This window comes from Canis lupus, chromosome 33 (assembly GCF_048164855.1).
Source record: "Canis lupus baileyi chromosome 33, mCanLup2.hap1, whole genome shotgun sequence".
Classification (NCBI taxonomy): domain Eukaryota; kingdom Metazoa; phylum Chordata; class Mammalia; order Carnivora; family Canidae; genus Canis; species Canis lupus.
The window spans coordinates 27,200,366-27,224,038 of NC_132870.1; the positions used below are offsets into that span (position 1 = coordinate 27,200,366).

General features: G+C 34.9%; 1 protein-coding gene across 1 annotated transcript; it reads right to left on the reverse strand.

Moving 5' to 3' along the window:
* Window positions 1–123: 123 nt before the first annotated feature.
* Window positions 124–13,248, reverse strand: GIMD1 (GIMAP family P-loop NTPase domain containing 1). Its single transcript, XM_072810115.1, has 3 exons — window positions 13,134–13,248; window positions 11,459–11,853; window positions 124–2,795 (listed from the first exon to the last, which is right to left on the reverse strand). Exons 2-3 carry the CDS (start codon window positions 11,849–11,851, stop codon window positions 2,535–2,537), a joined length of 654 nt encoding a protein of 217 aa, XP_072666216.1. The 5' UTR covers window positions 11,852–11,853; window positions 13,134–13,248; the 3' UTR covers window positions 124–2,534.
* Window positions 13,249–23,673: the final 10,425 nt, after the last annotated feature.

The window sequence follows — 23,673 nt, forward strand, 5'->3', positions numbered from 1 at the left end:
AGGAATAGTTGTTAGAGCATGACGCTGGGTGGCACATCAATAGAGAAGTAGTTGCACAAATTGTTAAAAATACACTGAAGTGTTAAAAAAGGTGAATTTAAGCTACATTTTATGTTGGAGGGGTTTTTATGAGGTGGTATTAAGTGAAAAAGATGCTGTAGTGAGTAAAATATGAAAATGTTTTTTAAAAAGACCAAAGTCAGAGCATCTGGGTGGCTTAGTCCGTTAAGCGTCCAGCTCTTGATTTAGGCTCAAACTGTGATCTCAAGGTCGTGAGATGGAGCCTTGCATCAGGCTCTGTGCTGCACTTGTAGCCTCCTTAAGATTCTCGATTCTTCCTCCCCACCCCAAATAAAATAAATAAATACATAAAAATAGGCAAAAGTCCTCCATATGTTTATATATATATATGTACTCTGTATGCAATTACTTGGACTTACAGAAAATAGGAACGGTGCATATCATGCTCTGTTGACATGAGTCTCTCTAATTGGCTGATGTGCATGAAGAGGAGAGATGGAAGGAGGAGAGCGGTAAAGGCAAATCAAAAAAGCAAAATACAACTACTAAAATAAAGTCAAGTATGTAATATCACATTTAGGGAGTTATTTAAATAGATATATATATGCAAATATATATAATAAAAATAAGTAATTCAGGTCAACATCACAGAAGTCTTCCTTTTTGAAACTGGAGGCACCTTTCCTCTATTAATCATTAACACCAGGCCAGTCTTGGAGATCTTGAACCCTTCATGTTCTGCACAACTTATCTTTCTTGAAACTAGTATTTACATTCTAGAAGAATTAACTGATATCACATGAGTGAAGAATATGAAGGACTTAAAACCTGCATTTTCCCCTCTCTTCAGCACTCACTTCAATTTTAACTCCTGAGCCTCAAATCTCATTCTTTGTCACCAAGTGACCAACCCCTGGAGAAGTGTCAATTCCTGTTTGGTTCTTAAATGAGTCCCATTGTTGAAGCTTTCACTTTACAATCCTGGACCCATGATAGAAGGGGCACTGCAGAGAAATGAAGAGGGATATGGTTTCAAGTTGGAATTTGAATTATGCTTTCTCATAGAAGCATTTTATAAATGTTGGTTATATAGGCTTTCTAATACCATTTGTGCTGGAGTTCAGGTAAAATTAAGCATTAAGTAGGCTTTTGAAGGCCTAGCAGAATAATTACCAGCTATAATTCTGTTTCTAATATGAAATACAGTGTATTGCACACTTAAAAAATATGAAACCAAGCTGTTTGTAAATTGGGAACTATCCTAGTGAAAGAATTTTATAAGTTCTAAAGCTCATGTACAAATGTTAAACATGAGGGTGATCCAATTTTGATTTCGTGGTAGTCTTGGATATTAGAGTTAACTAGAATTATCTTCCTTCCATCCTACCTGCTGTCTTGGATACCATCCTGGAGCTCTCTACAAAGCCAGTGACTAACCTTCAAGGTAGAGAAGCTGCTTCTTCAGCCAAGGCTTATTCATATTTGGTTATTAAAATTGTTACCCTTATTTCTGCTGTAAGGCTTGGCTGTGAATCTTTACCTACATTTCCAACCCTAAATAGGAACCACAGATCATAAGATGGCAGAAAAGAAAGTTAACATTTATTGAGCATCTACCATGAGCCAAGTTGTTTAATCATTACGGTAACTATCAAGTATATATTCCAGATGAGGATTTCACAGGATTAGTTTTCCTCATCTAGTATCAAGTAAGCAGTGGAGGAAGTTTTAAAAATATAGATAATAATTTATTCATTTTACTTTTATTTAGATAAAAAAGATATACTAAACAGTTTATGAATCAGACGTGTTTGTTGTTGAATTTTCACAAAGTTAACACACTGAAACTAGCCTCCAGGTCAAAACCAAAATGTTACCAGAATCTCAGAAGCTGCCCAGTGCATGCTTATTATCCCCTCCCAAGAGTGACCTTTCCAGATTTCCAACACTTCTAACATCAGAGTAGTTTATATTACATCAGTTTTGACTGTTTTTGGACTCTATACAAATGGAACCATATAATATATACTCTTTTATGTCTGGCTTCTTTAAACTTTTTGTTAGGGCAGTTCATTGATATCGTTCCTTGCAGTTGCAGTTCGCTCATTCTCATTATTGTATAATACTCCATTGTGTAAATATACCTCAATTTGCTTATCCACTTTACTGTTAATGGACATTTGGATAATTTCTAAAAGCTATTTAGCTATTAGCAAAAGTACTGCTATGAGTATTCTTGTACATACATGTCTTTTAGTGCAGAAATATACACATTTCTGCTGAATATATACTTAAAGGGAAGGCAATTGCTGTGTCATAGGATTTGCATTAGAGGTCTTGATTATTTTATATTCTTCTTAACTGCAAAACAGTTGTCCAAAACTGCCTATACAAATGTACACTCTTACCAGTAGCCTGTGGGAATTCTGACAGTCCTCATCCATTCTAACAAAGCTGTTTAAAACAAGGTTTCTGACTCTAAAACCCAAAGCTCTTTTCCTTTTATCTAAATTTTATTTAAAGGTAAGAACTTGGTAACAATTTTCTTTTATAAATCCCATGATTCTTTCTAACATTTTTAATCTTTGTTCATTAAATGAATTTTCTTTTTTATACTGGAAAATATATCTGCACTGAATAGAATTTAGCACCGTTAGCAGTGTTTCAGGGGCCTCATGCAAGTATTCATCTTCACTGAACCCAGCCTCTTCTATTTTTTCTGCATGGGTGAAAAGAATGGCAGTGTAATTCTTCCAAGCATGTCCCAGAAGTTCCTGAAAGAGAGAAGATGTTAAATGGCTATTTGCCTTGGCCTATATTCCTCAAACACAAGCAAAGGAGTTATTATGGTTCAATATAGACAGTCAACAGATCTGGATGTCATTATGTTACTAAAATCTGATATATGTAATGGGAAGTGAAGATGGGGTCAACTAATGTAAGTAAATGGAGAGAGCTGGGTGGATTTTGTTTTTTTAAAAAAGGCTTTAGGGACCTTGGGTGGCTCAGCGGTTGAGCGCCTGCCTTCGGCTCAGGGCGTGATCCTTGGAGTCCCAAGATCGAGTCCCACATTGGGTTCCCTGCATGAAGCCTGCTTCTCCCTCTGCCTAAGCCTCTGCCTCTCTCCTGTATCTCTCATGAATAAATAATAAGATTTAAAAAAATAAAAATAATAAAAATAATAAAATTTTAAAAGGCTTTATTTCTCCATTTTATTTTGCTTTTATACTTTACATATACACAATTTCAGGACTGCATATTATTAACGCTGCATGTGATACAATTTCACTTACAACAGTCAGTAATAATACATATTTACCTGCCAACCTGAAGCTGTTAGAACCACAATTCCTTTAAATCAAAGGACTTTGGCTAAGGGCGTTGTCATATCCTTTTTTGTAGGAATGTTGTGTTATTATTGTAACTAAAAGTACCTTCTAAGGATTTGGCTACAATCTATTGATTAATCAGATGACATGTAATGAAAAAGCTAAGATCAAGTTACATTTAGTGATTTGGAATGACTATATTACTGTGATTCGCATCTTCTTTACTTCACATGCCTAGAATCAATGCCAGTTTATCAGATAACTTCCTCTAATGTGGTTGCAAAACATTGAAGACTCGTGTTCCTTTGTTTAGTAATATGTGGAAGTTGGTTATGTAATAAACTCTTGTTTGATTAGTGAAAATAAGCTGATATAAAGTGGAAGTAACAGCATGTGGCAAATTGTTCACAGAATATGAAAGGTATCTAGAAATAACCATTTAATTTTTAAAAATATTTCCAAAGTTATATGAAATCATTACATTGTGAAAGTAAAATGACATTCCTTTCATTCCAGATATTTTCATTACCAAAATATTTTCAAAGGTGCTAGCAGTTTATAATAGCACTATGGAATTTTGACCCTCATCATCATCTCAAATACAGGGTTTGAGGGTTTATTTATTTTTGATCCTTCAGAAAAATATAAAATACTTATGAATAAACATAACAAGAAATACCCAGGACCTCTAGTAATCAGAAGAAAGAAAGGAGGACAACTAATATTTAGTGCTAGATATTATTCTGGGCAAGTGAAATGCTTTATTCCTTTTGAAAGTCAACATAATGCTTTGGGGGAGATACTAGTGTTCTCTCCAGTATGATACAGAGAAACTGATGCATAGAGAGGTTGGATACAAATCTGTAAAGGGATATCAGTACAAACTGGTTTAAAAATAATCTTTAAAAATTGAAAGTCAGTTTTCTATTTCTATTTCTATTACTATTTTCAATGTATGTAAGAAGTATAGGATTGGTATTTATAAGACTGAAAAACTGAAAATGAATAGAGAGAGAGGAAGAATCAAAACATGTAAATAATATGAAAATACAGCAACTGTAGGACAATATATTTAAACATCTTGAGACCATGGTTACCAATTATAATTCCTAATACAATCTGTCACTTACCAGTACTATTTATTTATACGTTTACTCTAACTTGACTATAAGCTTTTGGAAGGCAGAGTCTATGTCTTTCTATATCAATCAAAGCCTCTAACACATTGTAAACTCTCAGCAGATATTGGTTGGATTAATTTGGAATTTGGGCCCTCATTGTCATCTCAAACAGAAGGTTTTATTTATTTGTTTTAAATCTTTAGTTTTGAAGTTTGATCCTTGGGACACAAAATTTACCTATAAAATTTCTCTTGTCTTATAGTTCATTCTCATGGATTTGCAGGTAGTCTGCACTTTTTCTTTTGCATTCAAAAAGACTTTATCAATGAGTAAGTCCAAAATTTTCCCTCATATCTGTTTAAAATTTGTCCACACCATAGAATAATTGTAAATTTCTGGTTCTCCTAAAAGTGCCCTACCTGAAAAAAATCTGAAGTTTCAAGATCAGTACATTAAATGAATAATTATTTTTAACAGATTCTAACCTTTACAAAAGAATTTTTAAAAAGGTACTTTAATTGATATATTTTTATGTGCCTTCAAAACACAAATTAGCAAAATTATAATTAACCCTCCTTTTAGGGAAAATAGCTCTTATGTAAATCTAAGTATATATGTAATGTCAACATTTTAGCTAGTATGACATAGCAAAATTTGTCAAATTCAGTATGTTGAACATATTTCTTGAGAGGAGATCAGAGAGTCACAGAATAAACTGGTATTATGGTTTGAATTGTATATACCCCCAAGTTCATACGTTGAAATCCTAACCTCTAGTTCCTCACAATGTGACTTAATTTAGCAGTAGGGTTGTTGCCAATGTAATTAGTCAAGTCAAGTTAAGGCCACTAATGCAATATGATTGGTGTTCTTATAAAACAGAGAAATTTGGACAAAGATATGAATACAGGGAAAATGCCATGTAAACATAAAGACAATCGTCCATAAGCCAAAGACATAACCCTTAGATAGATTCTTCACTAAACAGCCCGCAGAAGGAACTGACCCTGCTAACATTCATTTCAGAACTGAGAGAGAATAAATTTCTGTTGCTTAAAAGCCACCCAGGTAGTACAGCCTTGTTATGGCAATCCTACAAATTAATGTAAATAGTTGAAAATTTAATGAAGTGCTAAATTTAGATTCTGAGAATAAAAAGATTCCTGGGTTATTTACATCAGAACCACTTGGGATGCTTGCTAAAAAGGCAGCAGAATATTTAGGAATAGAACGTAGGAATTTGAATTTTTAAAAGAATTCTTGGTGATTTATTCCTCCTGCAAATATTTATTGAGGGTTATTTTGTTCCAGGGACACAGAGTGGACCATGATATTCACTTTTCTGCTTATGTCCAGTGGAGATTTTTTGGTACTAACTGAAAACTGAGGAGGAGGGACAGACAGGGAAGAAAATACTTTCAATTCATTGTAATTGTAGGTGTTGTGATAGAAAATATACTGGTGCTATAGAGGCAGACATTTGGCCCCGTTTGGGGTGGGATTGGAAAGTGAGGGTAAAGGGAAGAGTCAGGAGAGGTTTCTAGCTATGCCTCTATATTGCCTCTAGCATAGGAATCAACAAGAGAGGTATCAGGCAGTGAAGACCTACACAAGTAAAGAGAGTGATTAAGCCTTATTGGGGATTGTATAGTATTGGGACTTTACTTCTATAAAGTGAAACTATTGATCCTTGAACATTCTTGTCTCTGAAAGTTTCTCAAATTTAGAGCCAGTTCTGATATTCTGAATACACTATTGATGTGTTTATTTTGATTGTCATAATATTGAAATGTGTACTATAAGTTAATAAATAGACATTACCTTTAACCTCTTGAGTGCTACCCCCAGGCCTATACCCTAGGTATTGGTTGATGCATGAACCACATTTGTCACTAAACATTTTTAAAACATCACCATAATAAAAATTCACGCTAAATAAACTGTTTGGCCCAAGTGATCCCTTCTGGAGTTATATATTATAGAATTCTTCTCTTGCTAGATTAGTACTTACTGCATTCAATGGTGTAACTTTTACACCGTGTCTTTAGTTCCTGTTTTTTGGGGTTGTAACAGTAACACATTCCCTTTTTGTCTCCACTAGACATTTCCTATACTTTAAACTATAATAAATAGCATTCAGGAAAAATGAGTTAAGCCACCTAAGGAAAATAGATTTGTAAGCTCAACACCACTTACAACTCCATGTGTTCAGCCACTGGGAAGCTTTTACATGTTGATAATTATTTATGAAAGGATGCTCATGTCCTAAACTGTGAGAGAAATTGCACTTTTGAATTACTGCCAAAAATAGAAGAGAATGGTTGATTTAGCTTATAATCTTTAGATTGATTTTTGGCTGGAAAATAGTTGACTATTTGAAAGTAGTGTCGCTTGGTGTATAGTCATTGTGTTAGTGGCCAAACATGTTCTCTGTGGACCCAGAGAAAGGATAATCACAGTTGATTGATACCTCACATAAAAATCCAAGAGCAAGATAAGTTTAATGTAAGTTATCTGGTGTTAATAATTTAAATATAGTACTAAGGTAGATGGAAATTTTATAATCAATCATGAATTGTTTGGTTTCAGAGTGCTAATGGGTATGAGTCCATCTAGTCCTTTTGGGACAACTAGTTAGGATATAAACTTTGTTTTCCAGGAATTATGTTCATTTTCCCAGGACCTCACCAGCCCTGCCCCATTTGTTTGTGGTTGATGAAATCATAGCATCTGGACTTTTTAGGGGGAATTTTTTAAAAAGCCAACTATTACATCAACTGAGAAAAAAATTATCATGGAACAGGAGGACAATAAGGACCATTCTTTATATTTCATACTATTCCCTTACTCTCATCCCACTTAAACACCACATTTCCATCTCAGAGAGCTGAATGATAAGACCTTGTTAGATCAGATTCAGTGAACATTCAACCTTAGAGATCTTCTGTCCAAATAGTCTTATTTTACAGATGAAGATATTGTGGGCATGTGATGTTAAATGGCCAAAGCTGCACAGCTGATTGTTGGCAGGCCTGGGCCTATAACAGAGGTCCCCTAACTGTCAGGACCATCTCCTTCCCACTAAATTGGAGCTTTTCATTTTAACCTTAACTAAGCCAGTGAATTTTCCTCCCAGTTTGTTTTCTAAATCATGAAGTTCTTATACATCAGGGCTTTGTAAATTTAATTTCGCTCTGATTTTCTTCTGAAGCCTATCAAGATAATCCCGAAGAAGGCTACAAATAAAATGTCCTAATTTTAGCATAAGACAAACACAAACAATAAAATTATAATGACCATAGCTGACATTTAGTGTGTACTTGTCTGTGCTAATGTCTGAGTTAATTTACTGTTAGGTTAATATGAAATTAGTTCTGAAAAAAAACCAGTCAAGTAGATACTGTTATCTGTCCCAATTTTACCAATGAAGGGATTGAAATTTAGAGAAGTTACTTGCCCAAGGTCACAAAACAAGTAAGTAACTAATTAGGAGCTTGAACACAAGTGTAACTTACTCTAGAACCCATGCTCTTAACCTCTACAGTAGATTGCTCATATCTAGTAATCCATTTGAATAGGTGCTCATCACAATCTGCGTAGTGACAATAACAATAAAAATTGTAACAATGATAATAATTTTCTGTGAACCTACTATTAAGTCAGGCACAATGCCAAGCACATTACATTCATTAAACATAACCCTTAAAACTCTTTAACATAGGTAAAATTATCCTCATTTTGTAAGTGAGGAACTGAAGCCAAGAAATTACTAACATTTATAGTCACATACCTAGAATTATAAGAAGGCTTATTTTTCAACTAAATTCTGTCCAACAACTAAGCCCATTATCTTTGTTAAGTATTTTCAGGCTTTGCACTGGCCTTTCTGAGCCTTTTGTATACACACCCACCTATAACATCAATATTTGAGTTATTCATTCCAAATAAAAAATACATGCTTGAGGCTTTATTATGTATAGTAATAATACAGGATACTATGATAGTGGAAAGAATTTGGACTTTAGTCAATTCCTGGATTCAATTCCTAGTGCACTTCGGCTGCTTGCTAGCACTTTTCTTTAAGGTGACTATTTTGTCTTCTCTGTTCATTATATGTGGATTTTTAAATAACATTCAAATGATACTCAGATAATCTGTAGATGAATCATTCCATTTATTTCCCAATTTGAGGGAGATAACTCACTGAGTTCTCTACCATTTTGCTATAAATTATGAAGGCCTAACACAAATAAAGAAAAAGGGATCATTTAGGAAAATGTTTCATTTGTTATAGCTGGCAACCAATAGCCCCTCTAAAAAATATTAGAGCACAAATAAAAAAGAGATTTAAAGAGACCACAGGGAGGTACAGGAAAGAAGAGGTCACTTCTCTGACGTTGGCCTTGTAGACTCCTTCCATGACAGGCATCAGTGCCCCTAGAAAGGAGGAAAGGAAAAAGGAGAAGGCTAATATTCCATTCCCCATTCCCCATTTTGCATCAGCCAGGAAGAAAAAGAAAGCCAGGGTGTGTCTGGAACCAGAGGACCTTAACAACTCTTTGCTCCTTCCTAACAGCTGTTGGTCCTGTTGAATATTCAGACATTCTGCAGCTGCTCCCAATCTGTGAGCATATCCAGATGGCTACCACCAGTAACTGAAGCACCTTCAGGAAGAAGGTCATAAACAGCCAGCTTGTGCATAGGCGATCTTCAACCAAAAATTATGATGGAAGCCCAGAATAGGACTGCAGTTCTTCCCAGGGGTCATGGGCCCCTCTGAAGCTTACTAAATCTTGGCTGCTGAGTTTTCCTGAGAGGGAAAAGATATTTATTTTAGAAAAAACAATTCTGGATCTGAGTTTTACTCTAGCCCATCTTCACTCTGCCTTTAAGTCATGAACTGGACACTGAATTAAGGAAGGCAGTGGTAAAAGAAGAAGGCAGTTGTATGCCAGATACCTTTTAAAAAGATCAGAGATATGTCTGAATCAAATTCACTTTTATAAAAAAAGTTAGGGGATTACAATAGAGTTCTATATCCTAAAACTGGAAAAGAAATATATTTTAAAATGTATGTCTTTTAAAAACCCTTTTCGGCTAAGCAAAGGACCAGCATAGATAAAAATTTAGAGACATATAGAGTCAGGTTAGTTTTTGAGAAATATTTGTGCATTTACTGAATTTGCAGACTTATATCCAACTACATGTTAAATTAAATGTTTGTTTAATAGCATCTTTAAATTAATTTTAAAACTTGTTTAAAAATTACACTGATGAAATGGCAATAGGTTTCCCCTCACTTGATTTCTACCAGAAATGTTGTTTGAAGTTCAGACTTTAATAATTTGGGGGAGGTTTGTAGGGTTGCTTAGATTCCGTATTGTTTCTTAATTGCAATCATCTTCTCTACTTTTGTTTAGTATGTCCTTGATTTTTCAGGAGTTGGATGATGAGGATTAGCTTTTATACTCTTTGTCACCCTAATTTTTTCCGCTAGTTTGTTGTGATTTCACATATGGCTTTTTTTTTTTTTCATTTTTAGAAACATGCACAGTTACTGAAAAAAAGTATGTCTGTCACTTAGAACAATCGTATGCCTTTTCTAGTTAAAGGGAAAAGATATTTCTTTGAATCTAAGTATACTATATTTCTAAGTGTAATAGATCCTACATCGAAGTGATCATAGACTAGGCCAAAGGAAGAGTAGCAAATTCTTGAGTGAGAAATGTCTGCTGTCTATTCTCCCTATAGTTCACATGTGGAGCTTCTAGTAGTGATGAGTTCTCTTATCTTGGTGACTTAATGAGGCTACTGAGTAATACTAGTCAAATCCAACAGTTAGATTTGCATGACCGGAGACTAGAGAATCAAGAGATTGAGTAGAATGGAGCAGCTCAATGAGCAGTTTCTACGAATTGTTGGTTATACATGGACCTGGCTTATATATGTGTATATATCATATGCAAGTATTACTCCCTCCATCCCCCAGTTATAGCCATACTCAGAACCTCTCCCTATTCCCAGGTCCTCACCTATACTGACTGAACAAGCTTCCAACTTAGTGACTTATAATAAATGAACAAACAAACATGGATGGACCACTAGGCAAAGGTGGCATATGTTATTCATATTCATGCTGAGTCCCTGTGGTCTTTTCTTGCCTACAGTGGATCAGTTGCTGACCCTAAAGATGATGAGGCACTCAGAGCATCTGAAATTCCCGATTTCTTTCCTATAAATAAAGCATAGATTTTCCCTACATGTTGACCATGATTTAAGTCACAGTGAAACCTCTTTCCCCCAAGCCATATGTTATATTACTCTGGTACTTAATGCATTGTCTTATACTTATCTGTCTCTTCTAGACTATGTGAGAGCAGGGCTCATATATTGTTCACCAATCATTAAGCTCTGTATAAGTACCTGATACAGTTTGCAATGACTGAATCGGTGAATGAATGAATACCCATTTGTTGGTGAACTATAAGAGATTACCCCTGATGTTAAATGGGTGCAAGTTTTAGTAGTTCTTAAACTTTACCATTAAAAAATATATACAGAAAATTTATGCAAATGCAGATATGCAGGCTCTATTCTTGAAATTCTGATTCACTAGGGCTTAGATGAATACGCATTTTTAACAACAACCCAGTTGATTCTGATGCTGGTAGTCTGGAGACCACATTTACCAACTTATTCAGGGGTTAGCTAACCTCTGAAGTCTAACATCTTATTTTGGGGTGGGGAGGGAGCCTGAAGGGTCTATGATCTAGTTGTAAAATGACTAACTGAATTCCTCTAAAAGAAATTGTAAAAATGACTCTTGGTGGGAAAAATCAAGTATTTCTACCATTTCTGTGTGACCAGCACTTGTTTTAAACTTGTTCTAAACTACTCTTTTTACCAGATTGTCATAGTTCTTTCCTATTAGGATAATGTCCTCCAAATAGAAATAATGGCATTAGTGTAACTGCCTTTTTGTATTACCTGAATCATCTGGACTAAGGAAGATGCTTCTTGTTCGCAAAATGGCACGTCTGCTCTCTGGACCAGCAGTGCAAGATGGAGACCTTCTTGCCCGAAGTGATGTGCTAGGGCGTGCTTGACCTCCTGTTTCACATGCTCCTGATTCAACTTGCTGTGTGGGTAACCTGGAGTGTCCAACACCTGAATCTGCAGGGTTATCTCTTGTCCCCCTCGACGCATGAAGCCACAGAGGTGACAACTGCGACCCAGACAACAAACTTTGGTCACAGAACATGGAGAAAAGCTGCTGTGGAAGTCAGAGCTTCCCAGCAGAATGTTCCCAACAGAACTTTTTCCACTCTGAGTCATGCCAAAGAGGGCCAAGTTGATGATCATCTTGTTGGAGTCTGTCATGTCTGTGGGTAAACAAAGTTTCAGGATAAGCAGTTAGGCATCTATATTCACCCAATGTAAGGTTTCTTACTTGCCCTGGAGTACTCCAGGTACTATTTTTGGCTTACTTAACCCTCATTTATAGTAACTAAAGCATGGAGGGGCATTCCTCTAAAGTGTAGACACCCCAGTGACAGTGGAAGATTGAAATAATATTGGTAGTTTACAATGGGGGAAGAGAGAGAGAAGTCAAATACAGATAAGGAAGAAATGAGGAAGCAATAATTGCAGGAAAATGAAGGGAAAAAAAAACCCAAATTACATGAAGATAATGTAAACCATGTTTAGGAGAAATATGTTAACTCATCTGTGTGGTAGGTGAGTCAGTTTAGCAATGGGTGCTGACGTTTCTAAATTCATTAACAAGGCTAGCAGCAGTATTTGAAAATCAATCATTCTTGGAGAAGAAGTAGGAACAGAAGAGTGGAAATAATGGATCTTTCTTGCATTTTAAATAGCATCCCCTCCTCCCCACCTCTCTACCCCTGGAATACACAAGTGGCATCTGCAAAAAATTATCTTTCTTGACTTCCTGATTGTTTGTCTCCTATGAAACATTCATACTGTTAAAGAAGATTTCTGTTTTTGTTTACTATTTTTTTTTGCAACCAGGTAACATTCTGATGAAAGTGAGAACTGCTTATAATTTCTGTTATGAAATAATTAATAAATCATTTCCATGGTCTATCATAGTAACTTATTGGCTTTTGAATAAAGGAAGTAAAGCCCAACACATTGTGTAGTTCAGTTAGGAGGGAGGAGAATCTGTTCCATTTACAACACCCCTAAGTTGGAGGTAATCTTTTGTGCAGAACATAAGCGTTTTAAGGTCATTGATCATTTTCATTAGATCAGTAAGGCAGAGCTATAGACCAATTGCCAAATTAACTCAACCTGCTGATTCAGAAGTAAGGACATTTAATTAAAATTGCATATTTATTATTTCTGCTTATAACTTGTACTTCTATTATTCAGTTTTATGTACCTCTGGCCTTTCTTGTCCTCTAATATTCCTCACCCCAACCTCCTTAGACTCTAATATGAACATTTTGAAGGAAATTCACACTCCCACACAAGAGACATTCATTTTTGGCGTCCCTCAAGGTGACCCCAGTTCACCCAGCTCATTCAGTTGTGTCAGCTGAACCACAGTCACTTAGATTTCTTTTTACTCCTGAAGCAAATGCATGATTAAAAAAATTATAATCACAGAATCCCAGTATACTTGCTGTATGTCACCTACCTTTTCCAATCTTCAAAATACATTTCAACAAAGACTTTCCTGGAGCTAGTATAGTTGTTCGTTGGTATGAACTTTAACCTTCTGACAGTATTACCGTACCACTCTGGGACTGATACTGTATGCATTTTATTTAGTTAATCTATTACCAGAATCCTCTCTATAAATGATTAGTTGTCTTCCTTTAATCAGCACTGACTTTCTTTCTTTCTTTTTTTTTTTTTTTTTGTGTCACCTGACAGCCTGGTCATTTCAACAGGGTACTTCCTGAAACCTTATTTCTAAGATTAAATTGTTTATTTTAAGGCATTGCTGATAGGTAACAACTTATCTATAGCATAAAGAAATGCAAGATTGACAACTATTAAACACAAACTAAACATTCAAAAGCAATGGTCACAATTTTTTCCATTGTGAATGATGGAAAGTTCCTCATTTATTTCATCAAAAGTTTCAACAAATAGATATACAGCATACATGCAATAAATAGATATTGAGTTCATAACAGTATTTCATAAATTCTAGAAGAAAACTCTTGGCTATTTCTATGGAATTGAATTTATCTTTTCCTAACTGATGTAATCACAAACATACTCATATCTACACATGTAGTTTCTATATCAATTAATGATAGCATATTTCAGAAAAGGTGTACAACTAACTGTAAATTGAGGCCAGATATGTTTTGCTTAAAATTGGGGTTTCATTTTGTTATTGAAAGCTTTAATTTTTTTTTCTATATAACCCATACTTCTCCAAATACCTTTCTAGTGTGTAAGATGTAGAAACCTTAGTATGGTTATATTCTGGTTCATCTTCTCCTATACCTCTCAAAAGTCTGTAAAGTATGTATTTCTGTGTGAAGGAATCTGGGAGACATCTGGAATGCCTTATGACTTCATGGACAGAAAGTTAAAAAGTCTTCCTGTGGATATAACAAGGAAAACATGAACCGATTTCATTCATCTGACAAGCACATTTGGTTTTCTTAAATGAAGCAGAAAGAACCTCCCCCAGATGGCAGTAGTAGCCTGTTTGCTAAGAAGTGATTATGAACCAGAATTTATTTTCATTTTCTTCCTCAAACCATAAACTGACATTCCTCAAATCACGCAACTTACATCAATACATATTAATTGTGCGGAAGATCTTTTGAATAAAGGTAAAATGGAGCCATTATTCCTACGTTCCTTATAAAATGTGACAAGTGTAGAAGGTTCTAGTTTTTAAACCCTCCACTTTGAAATCATTATTTAAATCATTTGCTGAATGAAACGGTTGACAGTTTAACAAATAAGGTTCTGAGATCATATGTGTGGTTTAAAGTTCCAATGAGATTGCAAAATTTTAAAATAATTTCCAACAGGTTTAATGGTGGTTTTAGATCTAAGGCAATGTAGAGATTATATAGAAGAGTAATGAACTGATATTAGATGATGTTAAATAATTAATGTTAATCATTTTTAGGTCAGAATGAAAAAAAATTGAAAAGTTACCTTCACTCTTTACAGAAACTTGACTAAATATAATGTACCTGGGATAAAACTGTATTACTTTAATGGCTGGCTCCAGGATTTCTCTGAGGAAGGGTATGGTCTTTGAGAAAATAGTTCGATTAGCTACTTGAAGTAGAAAAAGTGATCTTAATAACATAAGTCAAACTCCCAAAAAGTGATTGCCAAACTGCTGGAAATGGTGCAAGAGCCAAGAAAATAGAAAAGATCAGGGTATATCAAGAATGAATGGAGAGAAGGAGAAGGAGAGACAGAAGTGGAAAGGAGAAGGAGGTAGTGGGGGAGGAAGAGAAGGAGAGAAGGGGAGGGAGAACAAGAACTATAACATTAGAACATGGTGGGAATCTGGATTTCCCACTTGTGCAAATGGCTAAGGGACTATGTTAGAGCAGAAATAGCTAATGTTCGATTTTAAGTTCTTTGCATTTCTGGGATCTAAAGTAAGCTATGTCACGATTTTTACTTTTGTTTTGATTTTGATTGTTGTTAGTATTTTACTTTACTTTGTTTTGATGGAAATTAATGGAGAAACCTGAGGTCCACCCTAGGTTAGCAGAGGATAAATTGGAGTTTGGAAATGACATCTGAACTGAAGTTACTGAGGAAAGGCAGGAGGTTGAAGCTAGAAGGACACAGGTCCCTAAGATCTTCCAAGAGTCTGGGGAAGAATCTTAGACTTTTCACAGTTTCCGAAATGAGATATTATGTGGTAAGGGTGACTCTAGTTGACAGAAGTGACAATTATATTTCACATTGCACACATATTAGTTTGCCAGGACTACCATAGTAAAGTATCATAGACTGAGTGGTTTAAATAACAAAAATTTATTTTCTCACAGTTCTTGAGGCTGAAAGTGTGAGATTAGGGTGTCAGTGGTGTTGGTTTCTCCTGAAGCCTCTCTCCTTAGTGTGTCCAAGGTCATCTTCTCCCTATCTCTTCATATGGCCTTTCCTGTGTATGTTTGTATCCAAAGCTTTTCTTCTTATAAGGACACCAGTAATAGCGGGAATAGGGACCACCACAATGACTTCATTTTAACTTAATTACCACTTTTAAGGGTCCTGTCTCCAAATACAGTCATATTCTGAGGTATTAGATGTTAGGATTTTAACATACGAATTTGAGGGAGACATAATTCAGCTCATAACACACATATACATTATAATTATATAAATTATACATCTCCATAATTACTAAAATTGTGTCTCTATACTCCATAAAATTGAGGTTTACTATAAACTTTCTTTGACTGATACTAATTTAACTTAACAGGTACTCCTATAGTTTTAAACAAATTCCAATTTTCATCGGCTTGAACTGTGAACACATTACTCATATGTTATGTCTTTCTGTAATAAAGAAGACCCTTAGAATAATAACCAGAATCTGTAATTATGGTGTCTAAATGACCTTAACCTTGGCCAATACTGTTGTAAGTCGAGGGGAGCACTCATAAACTGGCTGCAGTTGGTGGTAACATAATTAACTCAGTCTAAACTGATCTTAGGATAAGACATCAGATCTTACCTTTCCAAAAACTTCAGAGAGCACTGGTCAGCAGCTTAAATTTTGAGGACAGTCTTAATTTGAATGCATTTTGAAGGTTTTTGGAGCCTTGAAGAATGACCACACCAAAATAGGAATATCTATGGGAATAAAAGAAGGCTTCAGTTCAACTTTGGTTGGTTTCACATTTTAAAACCTGTACCAGTCTCATCCTCACTCAGGAAAATTTATGATGTTATTTTTTTTGTTTTTTTTTTTTTATTTTTTTTATTTTTTTTGTTTGATATTTGCTTTCCTTCTCAGTATTTCTGATTGATTTTTTTTAGGATTATAAATGAAATATGTGTATTTCAAAGCATCTAGGAAATTCAGGAAAGAAAGGGGAAAATAAAATCATTTAAAACATTTTATTTCCTAGCCCCCATGGGACACTGGCTCCTCTTGCAGACTGACACAGTAAGCACATTTCTTTTTCCAAATTACCCATGTCCTCCCCCTATTTACTCCTCTTCCTTAAGCAACACGACTAGGATAAGAGGCATTACTGATGGGATTGTTTGGCATGTGAATGATGAGGGGGCAAGACTAATTGTTGGCAATTACTTAGTGTATAGTATTCTTTTGCTATGCTACTGTATTCAGTTTTCTAAGATTTACTTATAATTTTAGCCACTTTATTAATAGCAAAATTGCTTTATAGATTTCTACGTTTTATCTTTTATTTGCCAGGTTTTCAGATCAAGAATATGCTAACCTCTTGAAATGAATTAGAAAAATCTCTTTCTTTTGTGGTACTCTGCAATAATTCAGATACCTTGGCAATTATTTATATCTAGAAGGTTTAAAAAAACGTTCACAAAAACAGCTAGATCCAGCAGCTTTCTAGAAGTCATTCCAGGACAACTTTAAAATTTTCTGCTATAGTAATTTGTTCTTCTTTTGTCAATTTTGACAATTTTTATATTTTATATTTTAGCATTGATCCCTCTTCTTGTTCTGTGATGGCTTATATATTGGATTTGACTTTATATACTTAATAAATTTTTGTACATGTGTGTATGTATGTGCAAATACATACATACATGTGCAACTTTTGTACTTTTATAGTTTCAAATGGATTTCTATTAACATAAATGAAATTTATAATTTGACACCTCGAGGATATAATGAATGATGTGACTTACAATAACTAAACTTTTGGATGCCAGCCTTGAGCCCTTTAGGTTGAAAACTGAGAATCACAAGTACACTCATGGTATCATTTACAATTATAGTAGAGTAAGTCATCATATAAACCTATGTCATTATTGAAGAAATGAATACAATCTTGAAAGCAAGAGAAAAATTAGTAGGCTTTTCTTTTTTTTTAAGTTTTTTTCTTTTTAAGATTTTATTTATTTATTCATGAGAGACACAGAAAGAGAGAAAGAGGCAGAGACACAAGCAGGCTTCATGCAGAGAGCCCAATGAGGAACTCGTTCCTGGGTCTCCAGGATCATGCCCTGGGCTAAAGAGAGTGCTAAACCCCTGAGCCACCCAGGCTACCCCTAAAGATTTATTTAATCACTCTGTGCTCATCTCAAGTGCACTCCTTAATCCCCATCACCTATTTCACCCATCCTCCTGCCACCTCCCCTCCCACAAACAGCAGTTTGTTTTCCAGTTGAGAGTCTATTTCTTGCGCTCATGCTCTCTCTCTCTTTTTCTCTTTTTCCTCTGCTTGTTTGTTTTGTTCCTTAAATTCTACAAACATGTGAAATCATATGGTATTTGTCCTTCTCTTAGTGACTTATTTCGCTTAGCATTATACTCTCTAGTTTCATGTTGTTGCAAATGTCAAGATTCATTCTTTCTTATGGCCAAATAGTATTCCATTACACACACACACACACACACACACACACACGATACATCTTTATTCACACATCAATAAATGGAATTTTGGGCTGCTTCCATATCTTGGCTATTGTAAATAATGCTGCAATAAACATAGGGCTGCATGTATTCCTTTGGATTAGTGTTTATATGCTGTGAGTAAATACCTCATCATGTGATTGCTTCTCATAGGGTATTTCTATTTTTCACTTTTTGAGGAAACTCTATGTTGTTTTCCAGAGTGGCTGCACCAATTTGCATTCCCACCAACAGTGCAAGAGGACTCCCCTTTCTCCACATCCTCACCGACACTTTTTGTTTCTTGTGTTTTTGATTTTAGCCATTCTGACAGGTGTGAGGTAAAACTTCATTATACTTTTGATTTGCACTTCCCTGGTGATAATGATGTTGAGCATCTCTTCATGTGTCTGTTGACCATATATATGTCTTTTTTAGAGGAATATCTATTTGTGTCTCTGTCTATTTTTTTAACTGGATTATTTTGGAGGTAGTGGGAAGTTTGGGTACTAATATTTTTTTGGATATGTCATTTGCAAATATCTTCTACCATTCAGTAGGTTGCCTTTCAGTTTTGTTGTTCCCTTTGCTGTGCAGAATCTTTTTATTTTGGTATTGTTCCTATATTTTATTTTTGCTTTTGTTTCCCTTGACTCAGGGACCTATCTAGAAAACTGTTGCTGTGACCAATGTGAGAGAAATTACTGCCTGTGTTCTGTTCTCTTCTAGGATTGTTATGATTTCAGGCCTCCTTTGCTTATTTATTTATTTATTTATTTATTTATTTATTTATTTTTGTGTATAGTGTAAGAAAGTGCATGTTACTGTCCAGTTTTCCCAGTAACATTTGTTGAAGAGACTGTCTGTCTTTTTTTCATTGGGTATTCTTTCCTGCTTTGTTGATTACTTGACCATATAGTTGTAGGCCCATTTCTGGGTTTTCTATTCTATATGTCTGTTTTAATGCCAGAACCATACTGTTTTGATTACTATAGTTTTGTGACATAACTTGTAGTCTGGAATTGTGATGCCTCCAACTTTGCTTTTCTTTCTCAAGATTGCTTTGGCAATTTGGGGTCTTTTTTGGTTTCATAAAAAATTTAGAATTATTTGTTCTAGTTTTGTGAAAAAAATTGTGTTGGTATTTTGATAGAAATTGCATTAAATGTGTAGATCACTTTATGTAGTATAGACATTTAAAAATATTTGTTCTTCCAGTCCATGAGTGTGGAATGTCCTTCCATTTCCTTGTGCTGTCTTTAATTTCTTTCACCAGTATTTTATAGTTTTCAGAGTACAGGTACTTCACCTCTTTGAGTAGGTTTACTCCTAGGTATCTTATTATTTTTGGTGCAATTGTAAATAGGATTATTTTCTTAATTTCTCTTTCTGCTGCTTCATTACTGGTGTATAGAAATGCAACAGATTTCTGTACACAGATTTTGTATCCTGTTTCTTTAGTGAATTCATTTATCAGGTTTTTTGTGGAATCTTTTTGGTTTTCTATATCATGTTAGCTGCACATAGTGAAAGTTTTATTTTTCCTTTCAGATTTGGGTGCCTTTTACTTCTTTTTGTTTTCTGATTTTTGGTCTAATTGCCATGGCTAGGACTTTCAGTACTATGTTGAATAAAATTGGCTAGAAGAGACATCTTTGTCTTGTTCCCGACTTTCTGGGGAAAGACTCAGTTTTTCCCCATTGAGGGTGAGGTTAGCTGTGAGGTTTTTATATATGGCCTTTGTCACATTGAGGAATGTTCCCTCTAAACTTACTTTGTTGAGGGTTTTTATCATGAATGGATGTTATACTTTGTAAAATGCTTTTTCTGTGTCTCTTGACATGATCATATGGTTCTTATCTTTCTCTTGTTGATGTGATGTATCAAGTTGATTGATTTATGAATATTGAATCACCCGTACAACCCAGGAATAATTCCCATTTTGATCATGGTGAACGATTTTTTTAATGTATCATTGAATTCAGTTTGCCAGTATTTTGTTGATGACTTTTGTGTGTGTGTTCATCAGAGATACTTGCCTGTAGTTCTCTTTGTTGTGGTGTCTTTATCTGGTTTTGGTATCAAGGTAATGCTGATTATAGAATGAATTTGTAAGTTTTCCTTCCTTTTCTATTTTTTGGAATAGTTTGAGAAGTATAGATAATAACTCTTTAAATGTTTCATAGAATCCATTTGTGAAGTCATCTGGTCCTAGACTTTTGTTTGTTGAGAGTTTTTTGATTACTGATTCAATTTCTTTGCTGGTAATTGGTCTGTTCAAATATTCTGTTTCTCCTGTTTCAGTTTTGGTAGGTTATATGTTTCTAGGAATTTATCTATTTCTTCTAGGTTGTCCAATTTGTTGGCATATAATTTTTCTTAATAGTCTCTTAGAATTGTTTGTCTTTCTGTGGTGTTGGTTGTTATTTCTCCTCTCATTTGTGATTTTATTAATTTAGGTCCTTTCTGGTTTTTTGTTTTTGTTTTTGTTTGTTTGTTTGTTTTTGTAAGTCTGGCTAGAGGTTTATCAATTTCATTGATTTTTTCCCCCAAAGAACAAGCTCCTGGTTTCATTGATCTGTTCTATTGCTCTCTAGTTTGTATATCATTTATTTCTGTTCTAATTTTTATCATATCCTTCCTTCTGCTGGTTTTAGGTTTTGTTTGTATTTTTCAAGCTTCATTGGGTGTAAGGTTAGATTGTTTATTTGAGACTTTTCTTTCTGCTTGAGGTAAGTCTATATTGCTATAAATTTCCCCCTTAGAACCACTTTTGCTGTGCCCCAAAGGTTTTGAGCTGTTGTGTTTTCATTTTCATTTGTTTCCATGTAATTTTTTATTTCTTGGTCTTTCTAGATTTTTTTCTTGTGGTTGACTTCTAGTTTCAGAGTGTTGTGGGCAAGAAAGATTCATGGTAGGGTACCTGGGTGGTGCAGTTGGTTAAGTATCGAACTCATGGTTTCAGCTCAGCTCATGATCTCAGGGTTTTGAGACCTAGCCCCACATCAGTTTCCATGATCAGTGCAGAGTCTGCTTAAGACATCTCCCTCCATCTCCCTCTGCCCATTCCCACTACTTTCTCTCTCTCAAATAAATAAATAAAATCTTAAAAAGAAAAAAAGAATTCATGGTATGACTTCATTCTTTTTGAATCTGTTGAGGCCTGTTTTGTGACCAATTATGTAATCTATTCTGAAGACTGTTCATTTGTGCTTGAAAAGATTGTATGGTAGGTTTTAGGATGGAATGTTCTGAATATATCTACTAAATCCATCTGGTTGAGTGTGTAATTCAAAGTCATTATTTCCTTGTTGATTTTCTGTTAGATTATCTGTCCTTTGATATAAGTGGAGTGTTAAAGTCTCCTACTATTATTGTATTATTATTAATTAGTTTCTTTATGTTTGTTATTAACTTTTTAATGTGTTTGAGTGCCCCCATGTTGGGAGCATAAATATTTACAATGATTATATCTTCTTGTTGGATTGTCTCCTTTATTATCATATTGTGTCCTTCTTTGTTTCTTGTTACAGTTTTTGTTTTAAAGTCTATTTTGTTCAATATAAGTATTGTTGCTCTGGCTTTCTTTTGACATCCATTTGCATGATAAATGTTTCTCTAGCCCCTCACTTTTATTCTGCCGGTGTCTTTAGGTCTAAAATGAGTCTCTTATAGGCAGCATATAGATGTGTCTTGTTTTTTAATCCATTATGTCCCCAATGTCTTTTGATTGGGACATTTAGTCCATTTACATTCAAAGTTATTATTGATAGATATGTGTTTATTGCCATTTTATTACTTGTTTTGTTTCTGAAAACGCTCTCTGATCTTTTCTTGTCTTTCTCTTTTTGTGGTTTGCTGGTTTTCTTTGGTAATATATCTGGATTTCTTTCTCTTTATTCTTTGCATATTTATTAGTGGTTTTTGATTTGTGGTGACCATTAGATTTGTATATAACATCTTCTGCATGTATCAGTCTAAGTTGATGGTCATTTAGGTTTGAACTCATTCTTAGGGCACCTGCGTGGCTCAGTTGGTTAAACATCTGACTCTTGATTTCAGCTCAGGTAATGATCTCAGGATTGTGAAACTGAGCTCCACACTGGGCTCCGCACTCAGTATGGAGTCTACTTGAGATTCTTTATCTCCGTCTCCCTCTCCCCTGCACTTTCTTTCTCTCAAATACATAAATAAATCTTTAAAATAAAAATTTGGACCCATTGTTTACTCCTGTCCTCCTCATGCTCTAGGTATATGGTGTCATATTTTATATCCTTTTCTTTTGTGAGTTCCTTGATTGATTTTTTTTTTTTAGAGAATTACTCATTTTTACTGCTTTTGTGTTTTCTACCTTCATACTATTGTTTTTGGTCTTTCCTTTCCAATCAAAGAGTCCCCTTTAATATTTCTTGCATGGCTGGCTTAGTAGTCAGGAACTGTTTTAGTTTTGTTTGTCTAGGAAACTACCTCTCCTCCTATTCTGAATGATAGACTTGCTGGATAGAGTATTCATGACTGCAGACTTTTCCCATTTAGCACTTTGAACTTATCACTCTACTCTTTTCTGGCTTGGAAAGTTTTTGCTGAAAAATCCACTGATAATCTTATGGGGTTTCCTTTGTATGTAACTGTCTTTTGTCTTCCTCATTTTAATACTTTTCTTTATCTATGTTGCCATTTTAATTGCAATATGTATTGGTGTGGATATGCTTTGTTGATTTTTTTGAGAGTTCTCTGTTCCTCCCATATCTGGATATCTGTTTCTTTCCCTAGATTAGGGAAGTTTTTGGGTTTTATTTCTTCAAATAAATTCTCTGCCCCCTTTTCTTTCTCTTATTCTGGGACTTCCATTATATGAAGGTTATTACATTTGATGAAGTCACTGGATTCCTTAAGTATATTCTTGTTTTGCATAATTCTTTTTTCTCTTTTTTATTCAGCTTGATTCCTCTCCATTGTTCTGTCTTTTATATCATTCATTTATTCATTCCTCTGCTTCTTCCAGCTTGTGATTCATTCTATCAAGCATGTTTCTCATTTTGTTTATTGAGACCTTTATCTTTGCTATGTTATTCCTTTTTCTCTGTGCTAAATCTCTAACTGATATCTTCCACTCTGTTCTCAATTTCAGTGAGTATCCTTATGATTATTGCTTTAAATTTCCATCAGTCATGTTACTTATATCTGTTTCACTTAGATCTCTGGCTGTGGCCTTGTCCTATTCTTTCACTTGGGACATATCCCTGTGTCTTCTCATTTTGTCTAAGTCTCTGTACCTGTTTCTCTGTATTAGAAAAGTCAGCTATGTCTCTGTACTTGAGGATAGTAACTTTATGAAGATATCTTATAGTGTCTTGCAGTGTGTGTCTCTGTTCTCTAGGGCCTGGCCCTTCTGGAAGTGTCTCCAATGTGTGCTGCATGCACTCTGCTATTGTGTCCTGGCTGCTTTATCCTTCAGGCCAGTTGTCTGCAGACTCTCTTTGCCTGATGTGGGCAGTGTTTAGTCCCTGGCCTGAATGCTGGATGTTTTAACTAGGTGTGCTCTGGTTGTGAAATGAGACCAGCTTGTGAATGAGAACACTGCTGCCACTGGAACCAAGACCTTGAAAAACTCCTGGGTCAAGAGATG

Coding starts and splice junctions, on each gene's coding strand:
- GIMD1 (XM_072810115.1), bottom strand. CDS start 11,851: ATGACAGACTCCAACAAGATGATCATCAACTTGGCCCTCTTTGGCATG. Junction 2,796..11,458: donor CCTTAGTCCAGATGATTCAG/GTAATACAAAAA, acceptor TCTCTCTTTCAG/GAACTTCTGGGACATGCTTG.